The sequence below is a fragment of the Mytilus californianus genome, unplaced genomic scaffold (genome assembly GCF_021869535.1).
Source record: "Mytilus californianus isolate M0D057914Y unplaced genomic scaffold, xbMytCali1.0.p SCAF_4, whole genome shotgun sequence".
In the NCBI taxonomy this organism is placed as follows: domain Eukaryota; kingdom Metazoa; phylum Mollusca; class Bivalvia; order Mytilida; family Mytilidae; genus Mytilus; species Mytilus californianus.
Window position 1 is genome coordinate 18731500 of NW_026262690.1, and position 12766 is coordinate 18744265.

Below are 12766 nucleotides of genomic sequence, written 5' to 3' on the forward strand. Positions count from 1 at the left end.
CCTGGCTCACTGCTTGACAGTTGATATATAGACTTTATTTAGTCTGGTTTCCTGGCTCACTGCTTGACAGTTGATATATAGACTTAACTGCACTTGACTTTTTACTAGAAAACATTTTTGTTCGCTATGGAGATTCCGTATATAATCAAGTTATCGGAATTCCAATGGGGACTAACTGTGCACCACTTATTGTGAACCTGTATCTGTATTGTTATGAGTTACAATTTATGACTGAAATCAGCAAAGACCCTTCGAAACAACATCTAATACAAAAATTTTATAACACTTTTAGATATTTGGATGATATATTGGCTCTCAATAATGACGACTTCAGTATGTACAATTAAGAGATTTATCCTGCTGAACTGACTTTAAATAAAGCTAATACTAACAATGAACACTGCCCTTTCCTGGATATAAGAAACTTTTGGCTCGTGTATCATGCATCAGTGGTATTGTGTTGTGTTGTGTTGTAATTGTAATAAATATTTTATTACTATGTCGTCATACTCATTGTGTCTCGTTTCCTTCTAGACTTTTTTATTCTTTTATTTTTTCAATTACTTTTCAAGTATCCATCTTGTGTTGACCAATTTTGTAAAACTATTTTATGATTGGAAAGAGTTTTTTAACATCTTATCTACTTGTTTTCCTTTTACCGAGGGAATTGTATTTTGTATGGATATATATGCATTTCTAAATTTCAAAAATATTGCTTACACCAAGATATGATAAGTTAAAATCACTGAAATTGGCCAACAACAGTAATGTTGGACTGTTATAAAGAGTATATTGACGATTTCGATTTCGATTCATTTATAGACCTTCTAAGTTTTTTTTTTGCCAGAATCTATCTATTTGTGATATTTAGTAAGATAACAGGAAACTTGAAAGGCAAAAAAAAAAAATAGTAAAATTATGATAAGGGAGCTACCATTTGATTTTTATGGGGAGGCTAGGATGAAATTTAATAAATAAAAAAAGGCAGGACAGGAGTTTTGAGCAAAAAAAAAAGCAGGATGAGCAACTTGGCAAAAAAAAAAAAAGGCAGAATGACATTTATGTAAAAAAGTCAGGATAAACTAATAAAAAAGGGCAGGACCGAATAGAGTGAAAAATAAAAAGGCAAGACAGAGATTATAACTTAAAAAAAATGCAGAACAAAATTTGTCATCCTAGCTCCCCCAAAAAAATCAAATGGTAGCTCCCTAAAGGGCAAAAATTTCTACAAGGAGTCGATTAAGGATTTCAATCATACTGACTCAGTAGATCGCTCACTAATTTGTAAATCTTGTATTGCTTGTCATTTTTTTCCATAAAAAAAACAAAAAAAACCACTAAAGATTACCCAGAAATGCAGTGGTGCTATTAAAAAATGCACAGTATCGCCAATTTTCTGGATGAGAGCGGGACTGTACGTCTTATTTTGGCAACATATAACATTTTCGTAACTCCAGTTTGAAGATGACCAAAGTAAACACAAGCACGTGTTTATATTCTATTTATATAAAAAAAAAGTTATATAACTGTATAAATTTAACAATGAATTGAAATCTCGTTGAGATTTCTCCAGAAAAGAACTGGAGGCAATGTTGTGTTGCGAGAGTAAGAACGGGTTTCACAAAGAGGTAATCACTGGACAAGCTGCAACTTATAGCATGTCTGAGAAAGTTTTGTGTTGTAGAAAAATCACATGTCTGCATGTACCAAAACTTGTTATATATTAAAAAGAACCAGTTTTGACATTAGTTTATCTATAAGTAAAGAAATTAAACTAAATGTAAGATATGTAGTAACGGGAGAACATTAGGACTTTTGTTCTAAAAAATGGCAATTATTTTACATAAGTTATCACAGTTTATCATGTTTATATAAATATTGTAACTGTTATAAAACGTTGTGTTACATAAGGGGTTTCACGGAGAAGTGATTTTCTAGATAATAATGATAGAAACCTAATGATATGAGGTTGGTCAGTTGTAAACTGGAAAGTAAGTTAGAAATTCAGAGAAATCACCTAAATAGAAAGAGTTCTTTGGATTAATTCTCCTCAGTGATTCAGAGAAAATACCTAAATAGAAAGAGTTCTTTGGATTAATTCTCCTCAGTGATTTATGTAAGTAGTGTAAAAAGTGATAATGTTCCAGATTTTTGCCCTATTATCATGATTATGGGTATTATTTGAATCTGGAATAATTTTGAATTCTGGAAAATTGATAAAAAAAGTATAATGAAAACTAACCAAACTAAAGAGAGTTAGGCTAAGCCATGTGCGCATGGCTAGCCTAACGTTCACGTTACTTTCATAGGAACTAACTAACCCCCCTTAGCAATTTGCATGCATGGCTTAGTTAAACCCTATTTAAATGGGTTAGTTTTCATCATTCATTTCTTATCAATTTTCCAGAATTCAAAATGATTCCAGATTCAAATATTCCTTGTTTATTTGAGATAATCATGATAAACTTGTTACATCACTTACACAATGTTACATGTACAATGTATTTGGATGACAATAATATTGAAATCCTTGATGATAATGGATATTTATACATGTTGTATAATTTTGATCTGCAATAAAACAGTAAAAAAAATATTTACATATAATTAACTGGAAACTATAGGTTTTAACTATTAGCATATTTTATAGTCTGGGGATCCACTTGTGCAAGTAAAAAAATGTAAGAATCAAACTGAAATCTCTACCTTTGGTCTGCTAATATCATTATTATTTTAATTTGAGATACCCATGAAAGTAAATCTTATTTGTAGCGGTCTAACTGAATCTAGAATTGAAACCACAGGATGCACTTTCAAGCTGAAACACCGAGTAAAAATTCTGAAGAGAACACCAACCAAAGCATGAAAGTTTATTCATCAATAATTATTTTATCATAAAAAAAGATTTATCACAACTTACTGTTATCAAAGGCACTGTATATTTTGTCTAGAAACAATGAAAAGAGAAATTTTGATTTGAATCAATAATGCACCTTTGTGCTAAATTATTTAAGTTGTAACTCAAAAGATTGATACATTTGCTGAATCACCAAACACCTTAATTTCTCAGCTACATGAATGTGATTTTACTTCTACATATAAGGGTGATTCTGATTTTGGTAAGTAAACAGTCTGATTTACCTAAGTAAGATTGAATCTGACCTGCCCTGACTGTAATAGTTCATTGATCCTCATTTGGTTACAAGCAGATAAAAGACATGCATAGCTACCAGAGGCAATGTTAGAATTTATGATCAGTTAATTTTCATAATGTAACTACTAGATGAAACCAGAGACATATACTACACATGTCTCTGATGAAACCAAGAAAAACTGTACAATGTACATGTAATTTTGTTACTTGACATGTACAACATTAATAATACAAACTAATCATAGAATTGTACACTATTTATTTTTAATTTTAACTACCATGTGATTTGACAAACATTTATTTTAAATCATTTTTTATTAAACTGTTTCAGAAAGCATTTAAATGAACCAATGCTAACAGCAAAGACCGCAAGAACAGTGTCTTCGTTGGTAACAGTGGTCCTCCTAAGTAGAGTTCAAGTGATACAGACACCACGAATAGTCAGAAATCAGCATACAACTGATAAAAAAAGGTAGAAATTCTAATACAATATGACTCATCTGGACTACAATGTATACCATGTATACCCCTCAGCTTATTATAAATTCAACCAGTTTACTGATGTATCTCTGGCAAACTGGTGAAAATTGGATATGACATACATATGAGTAAGTTGAGACTACAATGTCATTATAAACTAAAAAAAAAAACAAAATATATCTTTCAAGCATCTTTCTTCTGGTTGTTCTTTATCTTTGCCCTTTGAGGGTCAAAACATACATGTATATAGATCTAGAAAACTCCTGTCTTATTTTGCGGTATTTTTTATACAGATTTCTGACAGAAAATTGATGCAAGTAACACAGAAATCTTTTTAGAATGATATAAAATAGAGTATAAAACTTGTGAATGCACTGTACTCATGGTACTCAAAACTCCCCCATGAATATATTGACCTTAGATGAATTTGGCTATTCTTTATAGGTTTCTGTTGGTTATATAACTTCTAACATTTCAGCATATTTATACATCCCTGGATTTCAAATGTTTAGGTCTGAGTGTTGCTGATGAAGGTAAATCCAGAAAAGTGCTTTACTCACACAAAATCTTTAAAATGTTATTTTCATTCAATAGATTTATTTTCTTTGGACTTGATATGTCAACCAGAAACAAGAATAATTTATTGGTTTTAATAATATGTAAGTCAAATAAAGTGTTACAATATTAATGGAAGTGTTATATAACTAGATAAATTGAGAGAGGCATTTCACAACTTAACCAGGCAAATTAAACAAACGTGGAAATCTTTAGGTCACTAGTATGGCCTTGAATAACAAGTGGTGTCTATAAGCCATTTGACAAGATTTTCTGTATATGTTCTAAATTATATACAAGTTATGAATATTAGTTCCACAGAGATGACAAAGAACTGACAACATGAAATTCATTAATGTGAACAAATAACACACAGAGACGGCAATTAATGAGATTCATGCTTTGCAGCCACATAAAATCTATTCTGTTTGTACCTGTTCTACTTGTTATACATAATCTTATATTTGAATATTATATTCTTTTCAGTGAAGTCTTAACAATGAACATACAAAAAGCAAAAGAAGAGACCCTGTGGGGTATGTTTATAGCTGATGCTTTGGCTATGCCAGTACACTGGTACTATAACCCTGAGGATATTAAAGATGGTTATGGAGGATGGCTGACAGGATACAGGGAACCAGAAAAAAACCACCCATCCAGTATACTTACTCTATCAGCAGTTGGTATGATCATGTGCCTTTAAGAAATATGTAAATGAAAGCAGAATATAACAAAAAGAGGTCTTCCCCTAAATGTTTTATTTTACAACATTGTATGGTTATTGTACATAGACAGCTACCCAACAACAGTAAACAACCAAATACACCAGAAAGACATCTAGCTTGTAAAGTTCAACAGACAAATTTCAACATTAGACACTTATTGTAGTAAATAAACCATTTTTTAAGACATTTAGGCCACTGGCCTTCTTCAGTTTCTCTATTATCCTTCTTAACTACATGCTAGACATTTTACTTTCACAATCATAAAATAAATTTAGAATGTGTCCATGGGATACAGATGATGCCTTGCTTGCATATTATGTTATAAAGGGACATAACTAGAGAACTGTTAAAGTAGCGCCATCCAAATTGGAACTTGATCTGTGTTTTATGGTAAAAAGCATTGTGTATAAGTTTCACAACATTTGGTTGAGGCAAACTAAAGTTGGAGAAAGGAAATGAAAAAGTCAGCAATTTTTCCATTTATAAAGGGGCATAACTGGCCTTCTTCAGTTTCTCTATTATCCTTCTTAACTACATGGTAGACATTTTACTTTCACAATCATTAAAAAAATTAAGAATGTGTCCATGGGACACAGATGATGCCTCGCTTGCATATAATGTTATAAAGAGACATAACTAGAGAACCTTAAAGTTGACGCCCCCCCAAAATCCGAAGTTAGTCTGTGTTCTGTGGTAATAAGCATTGTGTATAAGTTTCATAACATTTGATTGAGGCAAACTAAAGTTGGAGAAAGAAAACTAATTTTGGGATGTACATACGTACGTACAGACAGACGGACAAGGGCAACACTTAATCCACCCTCTGCCACGGCAAGGGCATAAAAATGGTTTATTTGCTACAAAAATGTAATATATGTTCCCTATTGGAATTTTGAAACAAGAAAATAAACACTTAGAAAAATCAGAAGATCTCCTCTTGGTAAAATTTCTAGATGAAAATTTGTTGTAAAACTAATTTTAAATTTTTATCATCATATTTAACCTTTCATGTTGCAGTTGTTAAATTGGAATCATAGTGACTGGTAATTACATACAACCATTTTTTTCTCTGGTACTATTTATTTATTTTAGCTTATTTAAACAAAATTTGTATATTTAGTGTGCTATATATTGTCTACATAAACCATTGTTGTGTGTAACATACATGAAATATTTGAATTTTTAGATGGGAGCGGCAGGAGTGGATGGGGCAGTAAAACAAAACCAGTAATTGGTCATGTGATTCTACACAATAAACTTAAATACTGGACCAGTAGGGATCAGTCTGTACATTATCACCAAGGTAATCTAAATGCTTGACCATCAGTGATCTATACATTAACATACACATACATACTGGACTAGTAGTGACCAGTCTATAAATCTATTGTCATAAATAAAATCACTCTGTTGGTTTTTTTTCATTTGATTTTTTTTCACATTTTGTCATGGCAGGTCTTTTATAGATGACTTTATGTTATAGGTTTTGCTCATTTTTGAAGGCCTCACTGTGACCTTTGGTTGCTTAAATCTGCTTAATTTGAACTCTGTTGCACAGATGTTTTCTATTTGGCAATCATACCATAATTCCTTCTTTATGTAAGTTTATATTTTTGGTGTACATTTCAGTATTTATATGTAAAGATTTACATGTCATCCTGAATATATAAAGATAAAAAGATGTGATATGATTGCCAACTCTCCACGAAAGACCAAATGATATAGAAGTAAGCAACTAACAGTTATGGTACAGCCTTCAACAATAAGCAAAACCAATACTGAATAGCAAGCTATAAAAGGCCCTAAAATGACAAACGATAAAATGTAATGTCCTAATTTATGTACAAAACAATAAATGAAAAAACAAATATGATATACAGCAACAAACAACTACTGATTTACGGGCTCCTGACTGGGGACAGGCACTTACTGAATGTGTCGGGTTTTAAACATGTTTGCGGGCACCTAACCCTTAGTTGACTCATCAGATTAATTGAAAGCACAAAAACAACTAACAAAAACACTAAAGACACAAAGTACAGATCTGAGAGTACTCACAGTTACAGAAAGCTAGTTCAAAGCCAATATTAGCTATAAAAAAATCATGTACCTAAGACTAAAACATCAATCAGTACCCATCCAAAATCCAATGGATTTAGTGTAAAGACATCATTAACCATGTTAACAGTTTAAAAAACATTATCTTGTGCAGTGCCAAAATATGGGTATCAGCAGAAAGTAGAACCATGAATTTTCATAGATTGCTTGCCTATCGATGCATGATGTGTTTACTACTAGGAACAAGAAATATTTGAATCTGGCATAATTTTGGATTTTGGTAAATTGATGCTAAGGGAGTCTCTTATTTCAAACTGAACTATCAGTGAAAGTAATCTGAACCTTAGGCATGAGTGCCCTCAATAATTGGTTTGAATCATACTTTTCTTACCAATGGGCTCAGTTTTTGCTTAACTGAAGCAAGCAGACATTTGCAACTCTATTAAATCAGAATTCAGATTGAAGTAGGTTTATTTATAAATCAATTTAAGCATTTTTTTCAACGATTATTGGTCATCAAAAATCAAAAGTGTAATTTCAGGTATGAAAGCAGGGGACAGCACTCTAAACAGTTTGACAGCTTTAGAGTGTTTAAAGACTATGTCAAGAGTGGATCCTAATTCCATTATGCCATCACGTGATTTACGAGGCATGGTTTTGGAGGACTATGTAAAGTTTATGACTACACCTGGTACACATAATGACACCTATGCAGAATCTTTCCACAGATCATTCTTCAAAGACTGGGTTTTAGAGAATCAGCCCCCTAAAACTGCAGAAGATCTTTTAGTATGGACTGAAAACAGGTATAACTAACCAACCATCTTAAATATACAGTAAAAAACAGGTAAAACTAACCAACCATCTGAAATATACAGTAAAAAATATGTAAACTAACCAACCATCTTAAATATACAGTAAAAAACAGGTAAAACTAACCAACCATCTTAAATATACAATAAAAAATAATATTAATTCAGAAATGTCGTGTGCATTTATTATAGCAATTGTTGAACAATGGACAAAATTGGGAGATTAAAAATTATTATAATTTTTGGGAAAACTGTTGCAAAGGAGAACGAACTGACAAAGGCCATGGAAAAAAATGAGATACAACTGCAAACAAACAACAGTATACAAAACACAACATTGAAAACTAAAGACTGAGCAACGTGAATGCCACCAAAATCCGGGGGTGACTTATTGCTATCAAAATTTAAAGTTTTTTATGGCCCGCCACAAAGTGGTCTAGCCATATAGTTTTACCCTTATCCGTCATTCCCTTATTCTGTCATTTCGCAATGAACAGTTATACAGACTTTTTTTCTAAATGCCCTCACATATTGACACATGGACACATTCTCCATTTATTTTCTAATCCCCTGATTTGTACCGAAATTAGGGGCTTGGGATTTCGCAAAAATAACAGTTATACAGACTTTCATTCTCAAACTTCCACTCCTAAAAATGGCTTCAAGCTTTTTTTGTGAGCTGGGCCATTCATATTGCTCAGACACATCTAGTTTCTCACTAAATCAACATTGTTGCAATTTTTCTACAAAATGTGAAAATTGCAATGATTTCTGAATTTACAATATTGCATCCTCTGTTTTTACACATCTTTCAGGGTTATCTCCAGTGGGCATCAGAACCCAGGTCCTGAGATAGTAACTTTTTATACGACCGCAAAAATTGAAAATTTTTTGGTCGTATATTGGTATGACGTTGGCGTCGTCGTCGTCGTCGTCGTCGTCGTCGTCGTCCGGCGTCGTCCGGCGTCGTCCGAAGACACATTGGTTTTCGCACTCTAACTTTAGTTTAAGTGAATGGATCTCCATGAAATTTTACCATAAGGTTCAATACCACGAAAGGAAGGTGGGGATTGATTTTGGGGGTTATGGTACCAACAGTTAAGGAATTAGGGGCCAAAAAGGGGCCAAATATAAGCATTTTTGTAACTTCCAGACAATAACTTGTGTGTAAGTGTATGGATCTCTCTGACATTGTACCACAAGGTTCCATATCACAAAGGGAAGGCTGTAATTGATTTTGGGGGTAATTGCCTCAAAATTTTAGGAATTAGGGGCCAAAAAAGGGGCAAAAAACAAGCATTTTTCTAGTTTCATGACAATAACTTGTGTGTAAGTGTTTGGATATTTCTGAAATTGTACTACAAGGTTCCATATCACAAAGGGAAAGCTGGAATTGAGTTTGGGGGTAATTGTCCGAAACGTTTAGGAATTGGGGGCCAAAAAGGGGCCAAAAATAAGCATTTTTCTAGTTTCCAGACAATAACTTGTGTTCAAGTGTATGGATCTCTCTGAAATTGTACTGCAAGGTACCATACCACAAAGGGAAGGCTGGGATTGAGTTTGGGGGTGATGAATCATAAGGGGGTTCAAAAAATTTGGGGGGGGGGGATTTTTTTTTTTCTTTTTTTTTCTTTTTTTCCTTTTTTTTTCCTTTTAAAATTTTCCATTTTAAGTTGGTTATTTCTGATTAATATTTAAAAGCAAATAATAATGATATGGTAGGAGATACACACCAAACAGGATGTGTAGATTATTATATAATAAGTATTGTGCAATAGCAAGAAATTTTCAATTGCACAGTATTGCACAATTGCAAGAAATCTTCAATTGCACAGTATTGCGCAATAGCAAGAAATCTTCAATTGCACAGTATTGCGCAATAGCAAGAAATATCCAATAGCACAATATTGCGCAATAGCAAGAAATTGTCAATTGTACAGTATTGCACAATAGCAAGAAATATTCAATTGCACAGTATTGTGCAAAAGAAGATACTTCGTATAAATTGCTTATTTCTTGATCAATTTCAATGGGGTTTTATTCTTGAATTCTTGGGGTTCTTTAATATGCTGAATCTAACCGTGTATTAAGTTTTTGGATTTTGGGCCCCGTTTTTAAATTGGTCCACATTGAGGTCCAAAGGGTCCAAAATTAAACTTTGTTTGATTTCATCAAAAATTGAATTATTGGGGTTCTTTGATATGCCGAATCTAACCGTGTATTTAGATTCTTAATTTTTGGTTCCGTTTTCAAATTGGTCTACATTAAGGTCAAAAGGGTCCAAAATTAAACTTAGTTTGATTTTAACAAAAATTGAATTTTTAGGGTACTTTGATATGCTGAATCTAAACATGTATTTAGATTTTTGATTATGGGCCCAGTTTTCAAGTTGGTCCAAATCGGGGTCCAAAATTAAACTTTGTTTGATTTCAACAAAAATTGAATATATGGGGTTCTTTGATATGCTGAATCTAACCATGTATTTAGATTTTTGATTTTTGGGCCCTGTTATCAACTTTGTCCACATTGAGGTCAAAAGGGTCCAAAATTAAACTTTGTTTGATTTCATCAAAAATTGAATTCTTGGGGTTCTTTGATATGCTGAATCTAACCATGTATTTAGATTTTTTATTTGTGGACCCGCTATCAAATTGGTTCATATTGAGGTCAAAAGGGTCCAAAATTAAACTTTGTTTGATTTCATCAAAAATTAAATTATTGGGGTTCTTTGATATGCCAAATCTAACCGTGTATTTAGATTTTTAATTTTGGGTCCCGTTTTTTAAATTGGTCTACATTAAGGTCCAAAGGGTCCAAAATTAAACTTAGTTTGATTTTAACAAAAATTGAATTTTTGGGTTCTTTGATATGCTGAATCTAAACATGTGTTTAGATTTTTGATTATGGGACCAGTTTTCAAGTTGGTCCAAGTTGGGGTCCAAAATTAAACTTTGTTTGATTTCAACAAAAATTGAATATATGGGGTTCTTTGATATGCTGAATCTAAACATGTATTTAGATTTTAGATTTTTGGCCCAGTTTTCAAGTTGGTCCAAATTGGGGTCCAAAATTAAACTTTGTTTGATTTCAACAAAAATTGAATATATGGGGTTCTTTGATATGCTGAATCTTACCATGTATTTAGATTTTTTATTTTGTGGGCCTGCTATCAAATTGGTTCATATTGAGGTCAAAAGGGTCCAAAATTAAACTTTGTTTGATTTCATCAAAAATTGGATTATTGGGGTTCTTTGATATGCCAAATCTAACCGTGTTTTTAGATTTTTAATTTTGGGTCCCGTTTTTTAAATTGGTCTACATTAAGGTCCAAAGGGTCCAAAATTAAACTTAGTTTGATTTTAACAAAAATTGAATTCTTGGGGTACTTTGATATGCTGAATCTAAACATGTGTTTAGATTTTTGATTATGGGACCAGTTTTCAAGTTTGTCCAAGTTGGGGTCCAAAATTAAACTTTGTTTGATTTCAACAAAAATTGAATATATGGGGTTCTTTGATATGCTGAATCTAACCATGTATTTTGATTTTGGACATTGGACCATAATAGGTAAATTAAAAAAATTGAAGTTCTTAGACCACATTCTTTCTGTGTCAGAAACCTTTGCTGTGTCAAATATTTAATCACAATCCAAATTCAGAGCTGTATCAAGCTTGAATGTTGTGTCCATACTTGCCCCAACTGTTCAGGGTTCGACCTCTGCGGTCGTATCAAGCTGCGCCCAGCGAAGCATTTTATTTTATGGAGGTGCAATATCTCTCAGCATCATGTTAAAGTTTTTGATAATGTGACATATCCTTTGTCACATGACCAATATGTTATTTGCTCCTGGCAAAATAGGAATGATTATCTTACAAAATGTACTTAATTTCCCATAAGAAATTATACATACAAGTTTTGTTTCATAAAATATATATTAAATATACAATTAAAATGTTCTTGAATTTTTTTTCATATCTTATATATACATGATATATATATTTGACAACTAAATTTTTGCGGCTGTATAATGGTATGTTGTTGTCGTCTTCAAAGTCATCGTCGTCTGAAAACATTTGGTTTCTATACACTTAACTTGAGTATAAGTGTATTGATCTCTATGAAATTGTACCACAAGGTTCCATACCACAAAAGGAAGGTAGGGATTGATTTTGAGGGTAATTGTCTTAACTGTGTAGGAATTAGGGGCCAAATACAAGCATATTACTTGTTTCTGGACAATAACTTGTGTACCGGTATACTGTAAATTCAGAAGTTATTGCGTGCATTTATTATTGCGATTTTGTCATTTTAGACTAAAATGTGATTCTAATTTTTGCGATATTGAGAACAATCCTGTTTAATTCATATAAGATATTTCAAAGTGTGAGTTTAAATTATTGCGATTATAACCCTGTCGCATTTTTCGCAATAATAAAAACATCGCAATAATTTTCAGTAAGTGTATGGATCTCTATGAAATTGTATCACAGGGTTCCATACCTCAAAAGGAAGGTTGGTATATATATTGATTTTGGGAGTTATGGCACTAACTGTTTAGGAGTTTGGGGCCAAAAAACAAAGATTTTCTGGTTTCTGAACAATAACTTATGTATAAGTCTATGAATCTCTATGAAATTGTACTTCAAGGTTCCATACCAAAAAAGGAAGGTTGGGATTTATTTTGGGTGTTATGGCCCTAACCGCTTAGGAAAATTGAGCCCAAAACAACACATTTCTTATACTTTGTATAAATTGCTTATTTCGTGACAAATTTCAATGGGGTTTTAATTCATAGTCTTGAATTCTTGTGGTTCTTTGATATGCTGAATCTAACCATGTATTTAGATTTTTGTTTTTGGGCTCAGTTTTAAAGTTGGTTCAAATCAGGGTCCAAAATTAAACTTTTGTATGATTTCAACAAAAATTTAATATATGGGGTTCTTTGATATGCTGAATGTAACCATGTATTTGGATATTGGACC

At 32.3% G+C, this 12766-nt stretch overlaps 1 protein-coding gene across 2 annotated transcripts in view; it reads left to right on the forward strand.

The window, feature by feature from the left end:
• Positions 1-1455: 1455 nt before the first annotated feature.
• The window catches only part of LOC127737609 (uncharacterized), a 31625-nt gene continuing 20314 nt past the window's right edge, over positions 1456-12766 (forward strand). Inside the window, exons 1-5 of one of the 2 annotated variants that reach the window (XM_052248451.1) lie at positions 1456-1628; positions 3486-3626; positions 4676-4872; positions 6101-6217; positions 7514-7778. In XM_052248451.1, the coding sequence (XP_052104411.1) occupies positions 3505-3626; positions 4676-4872; positions 6101-6217; positions 7514-7778 (701 nt within the window). In that variant the 5' untranslated portion in view covers positions 1456-1628; positions 3486-3504. Of the gene's footprint in view, positions 1629-2007; positions 2117-3485; positions 3627-4675; positions 4873-6100; positions 6218-7513; positions 7779-12766 lie in introns of those variants that run through there. The other variant, XM_052248452.1, reaches the window with a different exon arrangement.